Here is a 17126-nt window from a genome sequence, read left to right on the forward strand (position 1 = left end):
CAGAATCTGCCACACGAGATAATTAGCAGTCACATAGATTAGTTAAAATGACATCCAACCAATTGAGTTGATTTCAGTTGAATGTTTTTTTTTTAAATGACATAGTTGTCGCCCATTACTCCCATTGGTTTTTAGCTAGTGGTGTCAAAAGTTAGCTGAAGTTCCAGGGTTAGGAACCGTTTAAACATTCACTTGTAAAATACTGAATTTATCCTTTACGCACAAAGTTCAATGCAATGAGAAAATTGCAATACGTTAACATAGTTCAAGAGCTCAGGTTGACATTTACATTCATTTCCATCCCATATTTCAGGTTTAGCAACCATCAGACTTAAACTATGTAGAAGTATAAACAAAGCACAAATGTAATTGGTGGCATGTTGACTTAAAGAACAAAAATATATGATATAAACTCACTTTGCCTATGGTACGAGTGTGATCAAGGACCAGAGACTTGAGCTCCCTCTCCTCAGACTCAAAGCCTATCAGCATGTGTTCCACAAACAGAAAGACGATGCAGATACGGTTCCAATGATTACTAAAAACACAAAACAAACAAGGACAAATCTTTACTTATTCTGGAAGAATTAACCATATCTGGGAGAAAGTTAATTCAGACAAACAATTACTTAGCTTTTATTTATTTATATATAAGTTTTACTATGTTCTACATTGTATCAAAACACAAACACAGACATCAAAACTATGAAATAACACATATGGAATCATGTAGTAACCAAAAAAAGTGTTAATTCAAAATATATTTGATATTTGATATTCTTCAAAGTAGCCACCCTTTGCCTTGATGACAGCTTCGCACACACTTGGCATTCTCTCAACCAGCTTCATGAGGTAGTCACCTTGAATACATTTCAATTAACAGGTGTGCCTTGTTCAAAGTTAATTTGTGGAATTTCTTTCTGTCGTAACGCGTTTGAGCCAACCAGTTGTGTTGTGACGAGGTTGGGGTGGTATACAGAAGATAGGGCTATTTGGTAAAAGACCAAGTCCATATTATGGAAAGAACAGCTCAAAGAAGCAAAGAGAAGCGAGAGTCCAGCATTAGTTTTAGACATTAAGGTTTCTTCAAGTGCAGTCGCAAAAACCATCAAGCGCTATGATGAAACTGGCTCTCGTGAGGACCGCCACAGGAAAGGAAGACCCAGAGTTACCTCGCTACAGAGGATACGTTCATTAGAGTTAGCGGCACTTCAGATTGCAGCCCAAATAAATGCTTCACAGAGTTCAAGAGACACATCTCAACATCAACTGTTCAGAGGAGACTGCATGAATCAGGCCTTTATGGTCGAATTGCTGCAAAGAAACCACGACTAGAGGACACCAACAAGAAGAAGAGACTTTCTTGGATCAAGAAACATGAGCAATGTTCATTAGACCGGTGGAAATCTGTCCTTGTCTTTGTTTGACGCAGAGTAGGTGAACAGATGATCTCCGGGTGTATGGTTCCCACCGTGAAGCATGGAGGAGGAGGTGTGAAGGTGTGGGGGTGCATTGATGGTAACACTGTCAGTGATTTATTTAGAATTCAAGGCACACTTAACCAGCATGGCTACCATAGCATTCTGCAGCAATATGCCATCCCATCTGGTTTGTGCTTAGTGGGACTATCCTTTGTTTTTCAACATGACAATGAACCAACACACCTCCAGGCTGTGTAAAGGTTATTTGACCAAGAATGAGAGTGACGGAGTACTGCATCAAATGACCTGGCCTCCACAATCACCCGACCTCAACCCAATTGAGATGGTTTGGGATGAGTTGGACCGCAGAATGAAGGAAAAGCAGCCAACAAGTGCTCAGCATATATCGGAACTCATTCAAGACTATCGGAAAAGCATTCCAGGTGAAGCTGGTTGAGGGAATGCCAAGAGTGTACAAAGCTGTCATCAAGGCAAAGGGTGGCTACTTTCAAGAATCTAAAATATATTTTGATTTGTTTAACACTCATTTGGTTACTACATGATTCCTTATGTGTTATTTCATAGTTTTTATTCTACAATGTAGAAAATAGTAAAAATAAAGAAAAACCCTTCAATGAGTAAGTGTCTAGATTTTTGACTGATACTATATATTTTTGTTCTTGCTTTTTGAATATCATGGATATGCTTGCTTTATTACTTCATTCCAACATGTGTGGATGGACTAGCACCTTGAATTCAGAACTTTATACAGTGAAGGTCTTCACCTCTTTCACAACGCATATTGACTTTCTTAAAAAATAAAATGAATAAAGAAAGTCAAATGGCCCTCTGTAGTCTTTCAAAGGGACATTTCCCTCACCAGATGTAGTCAAACAGTTCCCGGCTCCTCTCTCCATACTGCTTCAGGCTTCTCTGGGAGCAGACCAGCTCCATAGACCCCTTCAGTCTTTTCACCTGCTTCAGCCAGTCCTGGCACTGGGCATCAGAGTCCAATGCATGGGGTTCCAGGAGCTCAACACAGGAAACAGATGCATAGACATCCAGAACCTGGCAGAGGAGTGAGACAGAAACATAGTATAGTTACTGGCATGTTTACTATGACATTTCTATCAGCATGTTGGCAGCCTCATTTCAATACAGTATATACTGTACATAACCTGGTAAAAGTTCAACTACCATATATACTGATGTGATACTACTATCATACATTCATATATACTGTATCTTCAACTACTATCATACATTCATATATACTCTATACAAACATTTGGCACATAAAAAAACTGATTTCTCATAACTAAATGCGTCAGTGTGTGGAAAATATATGCACTTAACATCTCTGGGCTGTTCTTCACTAGTGTGATTCTTACCATCTCTGGGCTGTCCTTCACTAGTGTGATTCTTACCATCTCTGGGCTGTCCTTCACTAGTGTGATTCTTACCATCTCTGGGCTGTTCTTCACTAGTGTGATTCTTACCATCTCTGGGCTGTCCTTCACTAGTGTGATTCTTACCATCTCTGGGCTGTCCTTCACTAGTGTGATTCTTACCATCTATGGGCTGTCCTTCACTAGTGTGATTCTTACCATCTCTGGGCTGTCCTTCACTAGTGTGATTCTTACCATCTCTGGGCTGTCCTTCACTAGTGTGATTCTTACAATCTATGGGCTGTCCTTCACTAGTTTGATTCTTACCATTCTTACCAGGTAAACTGTCAAATTGTACAAATGCTGTGATTCCTTATAAACACGAGGGTTTCTCATGTGGAATTGCAAGGATTAATGTAGCCTAAATAAAGATGAGATTGTAGTTACATGAAAACATTTGTATTATTTGCCTTCCAGGTTTCTATTTTATGGAGCTCGATTGGTGAAATTAGGCTACAGAAATGATTGTAAATGAAGATGTTTCCATAATTGAATGATTTCTAATGAATAGCCTTGTTTTACATGGAAATGCTAAAGAAATATTGGACTTCCACTGTAGCCTAGGCTAACCTAGCCTAGTTTTCGATAGGTTAGAATTAACATATTACCCTATTTAATTTAGAGTTGATCATTTAGGACATCTGTCTACAAAATTGCCCTGCATGGCACAGCCTAGTATCATAAGGGTGTACGACTTTCAAAATTGCTCAGTTGGTAGAGCAGGGTGCTTGTAACGCCAGGGTAGTGGGTTTGATTCCTGGGACCACCCACATGTAAAATGTATTCACGCATGACTGTAAGGCGCTTTGGATAAAAGTGTCTGCTAAATGGCACATTATTATATGCAGAGCATGTGTTGTGTATCTATTGACCTAGTGATTGCAAACTAGAGGAACTGATAGTGAACTCCTACTGATGTCTCTATTTGCTGAATTGAGAGGATGGAGTGGGTGCAGGGACAAAACAAGGTCAAGTAAAGTAAACAGACAATGTTTGGAATGGGAGAAGGCTGGCACAGGAGACAGGCTTTACTGGCAGAGTCATTGGGTTGATGACGTGTCCATTTGATATCTAAGATTAAGACAGAGTTGAGTTTGCATATTAATGAATAGTTTCACAGACCAAATCAATCTGTAATATTGTGCATTTATCCCTGTTCTTTTCAAACCCCACACACATCTGTTGTGAACTACTCAGGTCAAGGCCTAGGGTTACCAGGTGCCATAGGCCTATGCAGAGCATAAAGATAAAAACCAAAAAAACAGGACGGTCCAATGATGCCATGAGTGAGTAAATATCCCAACTCAACTCCGTCTTAATGGGATAGTTCACTCAAATCACAAAATGTAATATTGGTTTCCTTACCCTGTAAACAGTCTAAGACTGCAATCCATGCTTTTGTTGACCTGCCCACTGTCTCCAAACGCTAACGTTGGTGTAAATAAAGTTTGATTTGAAAATGTCATTCAAAATAGCAATGCAAAACAATTAGCTTATTTGTCAAATCCTTCAGAATCTATGTGTTCTATTTGGCCTACAATGTGGTTAATAAAATCCGATTTGGATATATTTGGCTGTTTTCACAAAACAGTGTGAAATATACACATAAACATCCTGAATGTAGGCTAAACTTATTGTGCTGTAAAAAGATGAACTAATTGATTAATCTGTTCTACAGCACATGTCATGTTTCTATTGGCCACAGACAACGATTGTGTAGAATCTCCCTTGTAGAGGTATTCACACAGCACGAAATGTGCAGATCTATGACAGATAATTCTGACATGCTAGTCTTTTGTTCGGGACGATTTTGTGTTGTCCGGAGCTCGCAAGTGCAGTAAATTGCGACACGTGAATGGTATCATTATCATTCCAAACTCGCACATTGAGAGCTTGACATTAGGAAAGCAATATATAATGTTGTAATTTGGGTGAACTATCCCTTTAATCGTAGGTTTAAAAATGGGAACGTGCTAATTAAAACACTTGTATGTGACAAATAAAATGTTGATTTGATTATGTTGTTGTTTTTGCGCTGTTGCCAGTGTCGTCTGTCTGTGTTGTCCGTTTTGTCTTATATTGTGTTTTCATTTTTAATTCTAGCCCTTGTCCACACAGGCGACGTTTTGTCTCTTCCAAGGTCGTCATTGCACAATTCAGTTGCCTGGTTAAATGAAGGTTACATAAAAAATACATTAAATGTTGACATGATCCCAGTTAAAGCCAGTGAACCTGTCTTCTACTGTCGGTCAACAACCTAACATCAAGCAAATACACTGGTTCAAAAGTTTGGGGTCACTTTGAAAGAAAAACAATTTTTTGGGCCATTAAAATAACATCAAATCGATCAGAAATACAGTGTAGACATTGTTAATGTTGTAAATGACTATTGTAGCTGGAAACTGCAGATTTTTTATGGAATATCTACATAGGCGTACAGAGGCCCATTATCAGCAACCATCACTCCTGTGTTCCAATGGCACGTTGTGTTAGCTAATCCAAGTTTATCATTTTAAAAGGATAATTGATCATTAGAAAACCCTTTTCCAATTACGTTAGCATAGCTGAAAACTGTTGTTCTGATTAAAGAAGCAATACAACTGGCCTTCTTTAGACTAGTTGAGTATCTGGAGCATCAAACACATGGTTAGCAGATGTTAATGCGAGTGTAGCGAAATGCTTGTGCTTCTAGTTCCGACCGTGCAGTAATATCTAACAAGTAATCTAACAATTTCACAACATCTACCTTATACACACACAAGTGTAAAGGAATGAATAAGAATATGTACATATAAATATATAGATGAGCGATGGCCGTGCTGCGTTGGCAAGATGCAGCAGATGGTATAGAGTACAGTATATACATATGAGATGAGTAATGTAGGGTATGTAAACATTATATAAAGTGGCATTGTTTAAGTGACTAGTGAAACATTTATTACATCCAATTTTTTATTATTAAAGTGGCTAGAGATTGAGTCAGTATGTTGGCAGCAGCTACTCAATGTTAGTCATGGTTGTTTAACAGTCTGATGTCCTTGAGATAGAAGCTGTTTTTCAGTCTCTCGGTCCCAGCTTTGATGCACCTGTACTGACCTCGCCTTCTGGATGATAGCGGGGTGAACAGGCAGTGGCTCAGGTGGTTGTTGTCCTTGGTGATCTTTTTGGCCTTCCTGTGACATCGGGTGGTGTAAGTGTCCTGGAGGGCAGGTAGTTTGCCCCCGGTGATGCGTTGTGCAGACCTCACTACCCTCTGGAAAGCCTTACGGTTGTGGGCGGAGCAGTTGCCATACCAGGCGGTGATACAGCCCGACAGGATGCTCTCGATTGTGCATCTGTAAAAGTTTGTGAGTGTTTTCGGTGACAGGACAGGTTTGTGAGTGTTTTCGGTGACAGGCGCTGTTGCGCCTTCTTCACTACACTGTCTATGTGGGTTGACCATTTCAGTTTGTCCGTGATGTGTATGCCGAGGAACTTAAACAACTTCCCACCTTCTCCACTACTGTCCCGTCGATGTGGATGGGGGGTGCTCCCTCTGCTGTTTCCTGAAGTTTCCAGTGTGATTGCAATTGCATCGTCTGTGGACCTATTGGGGCGGTAAGCAAATTGGAGTGGGTCTAGGGTGTCAGGTAGGGTGGAGGTAGGGTGGATTTGTGGGTTCGATTACAGGCTCAAAATGGCCAGAAACAAATAACCTCTCTGGGAAAGACAACATCCGGTGAAATTGCAGAGCGCCAAATTCAAATGACAGAAATAGTAATAATAAACATTCATAATGATACAAGTGTTATACATCGGCTTAAAGATTTACTTCTTGTTAATCCAGCCGCTGTGTCAGATTTCAAAAAGGCTTTACGGCGAAAGCATACCATGCGATTATCTTTGAACAGTGCCCCGCTTACAAAAGCATACAAACATTTTCCAGCCAAGTAGAGGAGTCAGAAAGTCAGAAATATCGATAAAATGAATCACTTACCTTTGATAATCTTCATCTGGTTGCCCTCACAAGACTCCCTGTTACACAATAAATGTTTGTTTTGTTCGATAAAGTCCCTCTTTATATCCAAAAAACTCAGTTTTGTTGGTGCGTTTTGTTCAGTAATCCACTGGCTCAAAGGCGGTCACAACAGGCAGACGAATACATCCTAATAGTACCGGTAAAGTTCGTCGAAAGATGTCAAACAATGTTTATAATTAATCCTCAGGTTGTCTATTGTCTAAATAATCAATAATATTTCAACCAGACAATATCATTTTCAATAGAAAGGAAAAACAACGAACGGCGCGCCCACAGTCACGCGCCCAATCCAGCTCTGCCTACTTCCCCTGTCCACTGACCAAAAGGTCTTTTTACTCATCGTTTTTCAAAATAAAAGCCTGAAAGCATGTCTAAAGACTGTTGACATCTAGTGGAAGCCATAGGAACTGCAATCTGGGTCCTAACCCATTACATTCTGTATAGGCATTGAATTGAAAAACAGCCACATCAAAATATTTCCACTTCCTGGATGGATTTGTCTCAGGTTTTCGCCTGCCATATCAGTTCTGTTATACTCACAGACATTATTTTAACCGTTTTGGAAACGTTAGAGTGTTTTCTATCCAATACTACCAATTATATGCATATCTTAGCTTCTGGGCCTGAGTAACAGGCAGTTTACATTGGGCACCTCCTTCATCCAAGCTTCCCAATGCTGCCCCCTGTCCCTAACAAGATAACTTTCTTCTGAAAGTCGTCAGTCTATTCTTGTTTGAGGAAATTATGTCTATTCCATGCAAAAAATTGCCAAGAAACTGAAGATCTGGTACAACGCTGTGAACCTCTCCCTTCACAGAACAGCGCAAACTGGCTCTAATCAGAATAGAAAGAGGAGTGGGAGGCCTCGGTACACAACTGAGCAAGAGGACAAGTACATTAGAGTGTCTAGTTTGAGAAACAGATGCCTCACAAGTCCTCAACTGGCAGCTTCATTAAATAGTACCTGTAAAACACCAGTCTCAACATCAACAGTGAAGAGGCGACTCCGGGATGCTGGCCTTCTAGGCAGAGTTCCTCTGTCCAGTGTCTGTGTTATTTTGCCCATCTTAATCTTATATTTTTATTGGCCAGTCTGAGATATGGCTTTTCACTTTAATGTTGAGCTATTTTTTACATTCAGCATCACTATGTCAGGGGAAATATAGTATTCTTTCTAACAAAAATATCTACATATATCTCAAGATGTTGTGTATCCCTGGAAATAATCAGAATTCATGTAAACATAACAGTTTTGAAAACATAGCTTGTCCAAAAAAAGAGGTCTCAGGGTATGGGGTAATAGAGAATGGGTAAGTTGAGCCGCCAGTTGTCTTGAACGGGGATGTTGTGCCAATTCATAGGCAAGTTCTCTACATTTGAGTCTACTAAGCTCATGAAAATGTCTGCCGGATTCTTGATATGTTTAATAAGATCAGACTCCATGTCATGACTCTATCAGACTCTATCAAAGCCTCTCTTTCTCACAGGAACATGTTTGTTTTCTTGTTTGTTAATGTACTGAGCTATTTATTGGCTTAACTTGCCCCTGGCCAAATCACACAATTACCCCAAAGCAACCATTTTGACTGTATTAGCTCGCACAGCTACAGGGATGCACTTTTATGCTAGGTTCAGGTCCTCATATTGTAGCTTATAGAGACCCCAACTAATGTATGAAACAGTCTTTAAATTATCTACTTTGGTTTGGATACAAGCACCATGAAACCTACAACACAATACATTTATTTGACTTTGTGAAAATCTGTTTTTTGGAACTAACAACACTTTTTCCATGTGGTTTCTTCCTTCACAGACTCCATGAAATGATGACCTCTTCCTAAATATCACTTATTTTCTTTCTCCTATCTCCCTTGTTCTCACTCTTTTAGATCAGGCAACAGTTGGCCCAAGCAAAGATTTTGTATTTGAGCAATGCCCTGGCCATGTTACTTGGTACAAACTGGGGTCCTACTGTGTTAAGCACTTCAACCAGAGGTTGGACTATACGTCAGCTGAGGTAAATTCAGACTTCTTTCAGGTTTTATCCCACATACCCATGATGTCTCAGTTAAAGGTAGACATACAGTAGCGTACCTCACCACTGGGCACAGACGTCAGTTCAACATCTAGTTTTGATTTAACATTTGACTGAGTTGTCAAATAACATCACCGACAACGATGAGATAGCCTATAGGGACGAGGTCAGAGACCTGGCAGGGTGGTGCCAGGACAACAACCTCTCCCTCAACGTGAGCAAGACAAAGGAGACGATCGTGGACTACAGGAAAAGGAGGACCGAACACGCCCCCATTCACATCGACAGGGCTGTAGTGGAGCAGCTGGAGAGTTTCAAGTTCCTTGGTGTCCACATCACCAACAAACTATCATGTTCTAAACACACCAAGACAGTCTTGAAGAGGGCACGACAACACCTTTTCCCCCTCAGGAGACTGAAAAGATTTAGCATGGGTCCCCAGATCCTCAAAAAAATCTACAGCTGCACCATCGAGAGCATCCTGACCGGTTGCATCAACGCCTGGTACTGCAACTGCTCGACATTCGACCGTAATGCGCTGCAGAGGGTATGCGTAAAGCCCAGTACATCACTGGGACCAAGCTTCCTGCCATCCAGGACCTATATACTAAGCGGTGTCAGAGGAAAGCCCAAAAAATTGTCAAAGACTCCAGTCACCCAAGTCATAGACTGTTCTCTCTGCTACCGCACGGCAAGCGGTACCGGAGCGCCAAGTCTAGGTCCAAAAGGCTCCTTAACAGCTTCTACCCCTAAGCCATAAGACTGCTGAACAATTAATCAAATGGCCACCCGAACGATTTGTTTTTACACTGCTGCTACTCGTTGTTATTATCTATGCATAGCCAATTTACCCCTACCTACGTGTACAAATGACCTCAACTAACCTGAACCCCCGCACATTGACTCGGTACCGGTACCCCCTGTATATAGCCTCTATATTGTTATTTTATTGTGTTACTTTTTATTGTATTTTTTAATTGAGTTTATTTAGTAAATATTTTCTTAACTCTATTTCTTGAACTGCATTGTTGGCTTAGTAAGCAAGCATTTCACGCTAAGGTCTACCTACACCTGTTGTATTCGGCGCATGTGACAAATCAATTTTGATTTGATTTGATATGTGCTGGTTGGGACAACATGCCACGAATAGATGATACTTTAGTTAACATCCACTATAAGATTAAAGGATGCTGCATCAGAGTGAGGGGCTGAAGCAGCCTTGACAGGTTAGAGATGGACAATAGGTTGAACCCATAGATTTAGAATGGATCCCATACCTTCCCATTCATTGCCCTGTTGGAGTAGTGCACCCAAACAGAGACTGGCATGGCACAGCCTAGTATTATAAGGGTGCACGTCTTTCAAAATTGCTCGGTTGGTAGATCAGGGCGCTTGTAATGCCAGGGTAGTGGGTTTGATTCCTGGGACCACCATTACTTAAAATGTATTCACGCATGACTGGGAAATGCTTTGGATAAAAATGTCTGCTAAATGGCACATTATATTATATTATTATTACGTCAAGGTGAAATGAATAAATGTTGAATCTAAATAACATAATGTGTAGAGAATGAGTCTTACATTCCTTGATAAAATATATTTATCGTTCCAAAACCTGCTCATGACAATAGTTCAGGCACAAACCGCAGCTGAAACACAAATTGCTCAAAAACGAATGGTACGTAAGTGGTTTCTGACTGTGCAATTGAAATCAAGGTGAGAGTGAGGTTGGCTCTAAAATGCAGGTGCTGGGGAATGCAGTGCAATCAGGTTTAGGCAACTGCCTTATCTAGCCTTATCTCCTAAAATGTGGGTCTGAACCACTTTTGAAGGCTAAAACGCAGCTAAACTAAAGACACTATAACAGCTGCTTGTGTTCACTATTCAAATTGATCATCATGATAAAATCCAGAAGAGTTGTCATGGCCCCCCAACTGCTTCTGTCCTCATGCTTGGTCTCTGTCTGTCTGTTCTCCCATAGCCTCACCAGTACCTCTGCACTGTCAGATACCTTTCACCTTATAGCTTAGTCTCAGACATCACAACCACACCAAAACTCTACAAAATGTTAGAGAAAGCCCATGGTTCAAAGACAAAGCCTTTGTCAGTTCAAGATTTCCATCACAGTCAAGATTTTACAAAAAGGACTGTGATTAAAAAGGCTAAACACAGTGTACTTGAGACTTCTGTACATCGATTTCTTGCTCTTTGTGAATCTATTTTCATAATGAATGATGTTGATATTGCTTCAGTTATTTTAATTTGAGACATCATGCATTGCTACAAATATCTTCATTCATCAATAATCTTTGCCCGACTTTTTTGGACCTGGCCTTATACCAATATTTAGGAATCCGATGGGGACAAATACCAATACACCCTAATGTCTATTGGTGTAATGTGTGGGAGGAGTAGCTGACCAGGAGGGTGAAGTTAATGATTACAGTATATTATGAAATGTTCAGATAGAAATGCGTTGTGTAGAACAGATTATTATTAATATTTTTGTTATTTTTATTTAACTAGGCAAGTCAGTTTTAAGAACAAATTCTTATGTACAATGATGGCCTACCCCAGCCAAACTCGGACGATGCTGGGCCAATTGTGCACCGCCCTATGGGACTCCCAACCACGGCCGGATGTGATGCAGCCACAAACGTGTCCATTTGATATCTAAGATTAAAACAGAGTTGAGTTTGCATATTAATGAATAGTTTCACAGACCAAATCAATCTGTAATATTGTGCATTTATCCCTGTTCTTTTCAAACCCCACACACATCTGTTGTGAACTACTCAGGTCAAGGCCTAGGGTTACCAGGTGCCATAGGCCTATGCAGAGCATAAAGATAAAAACCAAAAAAACAGGACAGTCCAATGATGCCATGAGTGAGTAAATATCCCAACTCAACTCTGTCTTAATGGGATAGTTCACTCAAATCACAAAATGTAATATTGGTTTCCTTACCTTGTAAGCAGTCTAAGACTGCGATCCATGCTTTTGTTGACCTGCCCATTGTCTCCAAATGCTAACGTTGTGTAAATAAAGTTTGATTTGAAAATGTCATTCAAAATAGCAATGCAAAACACTTTGCTTATTTGTCAAATCCTTCAGAATCTATGTGTTCTATTTGGCCTGGTTAAATGAAGGTTACATAAAAAATACATTAAATGTTGACATGAACCCAGTTAAAGCCAGTGAACATGTCTTCTATTCAACAATCTAACGTCAAATAAATATACCAACATAAAATTATAATTGACACATCTCTTCTCTCTAGCGGGCCAATATTGTGTTGGAATGCACAACTCCACTTCATGATAAGCCTAACTTCAAATATGCTCAATAGGCTACTACATTTTAAGATGATAAAATATGATGAACTTTCTTCGTTGTTATGACATTTTGTCATATCTTCTGAAATGCTTTTAAATGGTTAATTGTACTCATAAGGTACTGAATTAAAAACAAACCAAAACAACAGACCTTATAAGGATAGAGACAAACAAGGAAGCATGCAGAGGTGAAGAGGAGATAGAGGAGGGGTATGAGACAGATACACTATAAAAGCAGAGAGCGGTGAGTGAAAGAATTAGAAAGTCAAAAGAATAGAAAAGAAAGAGTTCACACTTTGGTAAGACAATTGTTTTACTTCTTGTATCCATTTTTTGCATCAATCTTTTATTTTTCTCCTTTAGCTAACTTATGCTCTTTCACCTGTGTTAATCAATACAAACAAACAGATAGAGAGACAGACAGACAGAAGACAAGATGAAGGTCCTACTCGTTCTGGCGATGATGTTCCTCGGGGCCTCTGCCCACCCCTGCCCCCATACCTTTGCAGGTGAGCATCAATGCTATCATGATCATGTCAAACCCAGAGTGGCTACTGTATACTTTGAGTTTGGAAGTGGTGTTGTTTTCAGTTTTAATTGTCTTTAGGGGTAAAATAACCAAATTATGAAAGAGGTTGGTTAAACATTTCCAGTTAAGATAGTCTGTTTATAAGGAATTGACTTAAGTCACAGAGTAACATATTTCTAATGTAAACTACTCAGAAGTGGTAGGGGGTATGTTGAGTCATTTTTTACATTCAGCATCACTACATCATAGTATTCTTTCTAACAAATATATCTACATATATCTCAAGATGTTGTGTATCCCTGGAAATAATCAGAATTCATGTAAACATAACAGTTTTGAAAACATAGCTTGTCCAAAAAAAGAGGTCTCAGGGTATGGGGTAATAGAGAATGGGTAAGTTGAGCCGCCAGTTGTCTTGAACGGGGATGTTGTGCCAATTCATAGGCAAGTTCTCTACATTTGAGTCTACTAAACCCATGAAAATGTCTGCCGGATTCTTGATATGTTTAATAAGATCAGACTCCATGTCATGACTCTATCAGACTCTATCAAAGCCTCTCTTTCTCACAGGAACATGTTTGTTTTCTTGTTTGTCAATGTTCCTCTTCAGTGTCACTCTGTCAATTTTTCCTCCCTAACTGCTGCTTGAATGGACTTTTTCCCTTCTCTCACTTCCTTGGCTGCTCTTTCAAGAACCTCAAGGGAGGCTAGACCCCTGCTTGTTTTGCATTTGTATACACGGGGCATGATCGTGCATTTTTATTGCTACAGAGCAGACACTACCTTGAGTTCATATGCATGACAAATGGAAAAAATACTATGCATATTATGTATAAAACTGACTAAATGTAATTAGCATTTGTATGGGGTGTGTTGAGCTATTGGCTTAACTTGTCCCTGGCCAAATGACACAATTTACCCCAAAGCAACCATTTTGACTGTATTAGCTCATGCAGCTACAGGGATGCACTTTCATGCTAGGTTTAGGACCTCATATTGTTGCTTATAGAGACCCCAACTGATATATGAAAGAGTCTTAAAACAACCTATTTTGTTTTAGATACAAGCACCATGAAATCTATAACACAATACATTTATTTGACTTTGTGGAATTCCGTTTTTTGGAACTAGCAACACTTTCTCCATGTTTCTTCCTTCATGAAATGATGACCACTTCCTAAATGTTTGGTCACATTCATTTAATTAATGTCGTGTATGGTTTCCTAGAAACAAGGGGTTGCTCAACTAACCCGTTGGCACAACGTACCCCACTCTCCCCTACAGCCTTACCTCTGTTTTACTTGCTATATTATTAGCTCTGTCTGTTTGTATCACTTGTTTTCTCTCTCCTATCTCTCTTGTTCTCCCTCTTTTAGATAATTCAACAGTTAAACTACTAGAGAATTATGTCATTGAGCAATGCACTGGTCATGCTGCTTGGTACAAACTGGGGTCCTACTGTATTAAGCACTTCAACCAGATGTTGGACTATACGTCAGCTGAGGTAAATTCAGACTTCTCTCAGGTTTTATCCCACGTATCCATGATGTCTCAGTTAAAGGTAGACATACAGTAGTGTACCTCACCACTGGGCACAGATGTCACATCTAGTTTTGATGGATTGAGTTGTCAAGTATCGTGAATTCAAAGTGAAATAAACAACAATTTGAACCATGTCATTGGATTTAGGTTAAACTTTGGGTGAAAAAAAATCCTAAATTCCTGTACTGTACGCTAATGACTTTTTCCTAATCCAACCAGTTTTCCACATTGATTCAATGTCATCAGAAGGAAAAACATAGATTTTTTGATTGAAACGACATGGTAACAACTTTGATTTGATTTAACAAGTTTGTGCCCACTGGGTCTATATCTGCTGTGTGATTTTACCTCCATAAGTAACTCTCAAAGCATCATCAATATTAATCCAACTCTAAATATGTTTTCTCTGTTTCCTTAATGTCTACATCACACAGAATCACTGCAAATCTGTGAAGACTGGTGCTCATCTGGTATCAACCCACAATGCTGAGGAAAACAATGCCCTGGATGAATTCACTCAGTGGAGCAGCCGACAAAACCCTCGCATCTGGCTCGGTGGTTATGCACTAACTGACCCTTCACAGGTGTTAATAATCATAAGAACTAGTGGTGGGCACCAAAATCCATGATATCGATATTGCTTGATGTATCAATATGAGCAAGGCATATCGTGATATTGGTTTATCCCTTCCTGTTAACATACACTTTTATGTAAAAGGGAATACATGATTGTGCCTCTCACAGACCTTCTCACAGGCTCTCAACTGAGCATACATAATTGCCTGCTATTGGGCCATCGACAATGGATGGAAACTGATTGGGTGGGTTTAGGCTTCTAGAACATTCACACCTGGTCCAATGGGCAATCAGCAAGCCGTTGTCTAGACTTCATAGAACCGTGGAAGTCAACAGAAAAGTGAACATTCATGTGGTTGCAAGGTTGTCATGAAGCCAGTACATACACTGAGTGTATAAACATTAGGAACACCTTCCTAATATTGGTTTTGAAAGCATTCCACAGGGATGCTGGCAAGGGAAATGTTGACTCCAATGCTTCCCACAGTTGTGTCAAGTTGGCTGGATGTCCTTTGGGTGGTGGACCATTCTTGATACACACGGGAAACTGTTGAGCATGAAAAACCAAGCAGTGTTACTTTTATTCACACACTCAAACCAGTGCGCCTGCCACCTACTACCATACCTCGTTCAAAGGCACCTAAATATTTTGTCTTGTCCATTCACCCTCTGAATGGCACATATACACAATCCATGACTCAATTGTCTCAAGGCTTAAAAATCCTTCTTTAGCCTGTCTCCCTTCCTTCATCTATACAAATGTAAGTATATTTAACAAGTGACATCGATAAGGGATCATAGCTTTAACCTGGATTCACCTGGTCAGTCTATGTCATGGGAAGAGCAGGTGTTCCTAATGTTGTTTACACTCATTGTATATCAATATTGTTTGGGGAAAAAATGCAACTGTATTGACATCAACTTTTTGATATCGGTGCCCATCACTAATATGAACTGACTAAAATGAATCTCAAAACAAGTAGTGTTCACTGTTCAAATTGGCCATCATTAGCAAAAGCAGGTGGGCAACACCAGTTATACCCCCTTGCTTGCCCCTATGTTTTGGTCAGTTATATGTCCTGCTCTCTCTCTCTCACAGGCTAGCAACTTCCTCTGGGCCGATGGGTCTAATATGGATTTCTTTGCCTGGATTCAGGAACCCAAGCAACCATCCGGTGATGGACGTTGCATGGAGATGAACTGGCTCGGTAAGCAAGGGATAACTGGCTGTGGTTGGAATTGTGCTGGTGAAACCTTTACATTTCTACTGCTTGAGTACTGGCACTTCTTCTAGAATATTCTGGGACCTTTTTTTTTATTCCAAAAGGTGTTGTGGGGGTGGGAGGCAAGAAAATGTTTCATTTTATTTTTGTTTCTGACATACCATGACATATTCTAAGAATACTATACATTTCTTTCATTTAACGTCTCCATCTCTATTCATCTTCTCAGAAACCGGCAAATGGAATGATAAACCATGTACCCAGAAGAACTTCTTTGTGTGTGCCTTTAAACCTGACGGAGTCTGCCCAAGAGTGGAAGATACCGATAGATTGGAGCCTGAGGTGTCTCAGTTGAATCCGATGACAGATGAGTAGTATATACCTGTCAGATATGCTTTGCCTTATATAGCTTTAGTCTCAGACATCACAACGACACCAGGACCCTGTAAAACGTTAGAGAAAACCCATGGCTCAAAGACAAAGCTTTTGTTGGATTAAAGATTTCCACATCACAGTCAGTTTCAATCCACCCAAAGTATGAATTTCTGATACTGGTTGTATTTGAATATTCTAAACACATTGCATTTGAGAATACTATATTTTGTCAGAAAACAATGTAACCCAATCTATTTTCTGGATGAATGGTGTTGATATTGCTTCAGTTGTTTGGAAGATGAGACATTACGCATTGCTTGGTTAGCAAATAAAAATGAATATTTTCATCCATCTTATCCATGACCTCCCTCTCTTTTCTAAACTGGCGATTCAACAAGTGTCTCCACAATTCCCTCTTGTGATTCCTCATGCAGCTGTAGGCCTATACATTTACCACAACTATTCACTTACTATGTAGACAGACAGTAAGTAATGCACTTCAAATGAGATGAACCCAATTCAATTCCCTAAATGGATATGTGCTGGTTGGGACAACATGCCACGAATAGATGATACTTTAGTTAACATCCACTATAAGATTAAAGGATGCTGCATCAGAGTGAG

At 39.8% G+C, this 17126-nt stretch overlaps 1 protein-coding gene across 1 annotated transcript; it reads left to right on the plus strand.

Moving 5' to 3' along the window:
* Positions 1-12492: 12492 nt before the first annotated feature.
* LOC145877534 (C-type lectin lectoxin-Thr1-like) lies at positions 12493-16858 on the plus strand. Its single transcript, XM_082973241.1, has 6 exons — positions 12493-12556; positions 12666-12766; positions 14163-14290; positions 14763-14912; positions 16004-16112; positions 16357-16858. The coding sequence occupies exons 2-6, from the start codon at positions 12694-12696 to the stop codon at positions 16500-16502; spliced, it is 606 nt and encodes a 201-aa protein (XP_082829367.1). The 5' UTR covers positions 12493-12556; positions 12666-12693; the 3' UTR covers positions 16503-16858.
* The last annotated feature ends 268 nt before the right edge of the window (positions 16859-17126 follow it).

The sequence above is a fragment of the Salmo salar genome, chromosome 03 (assembly GCF_965601325.2).
Source record: "Salmo salar chromosome 03, fSalSal1, whole genome shotgun sequence".
NCBI classification, from domain to species: Eukaryota; Metazoa; Chordata; class Actinopteri; order Salmoniformes; family Salmonidae; genus Salmo; species Salmo salar.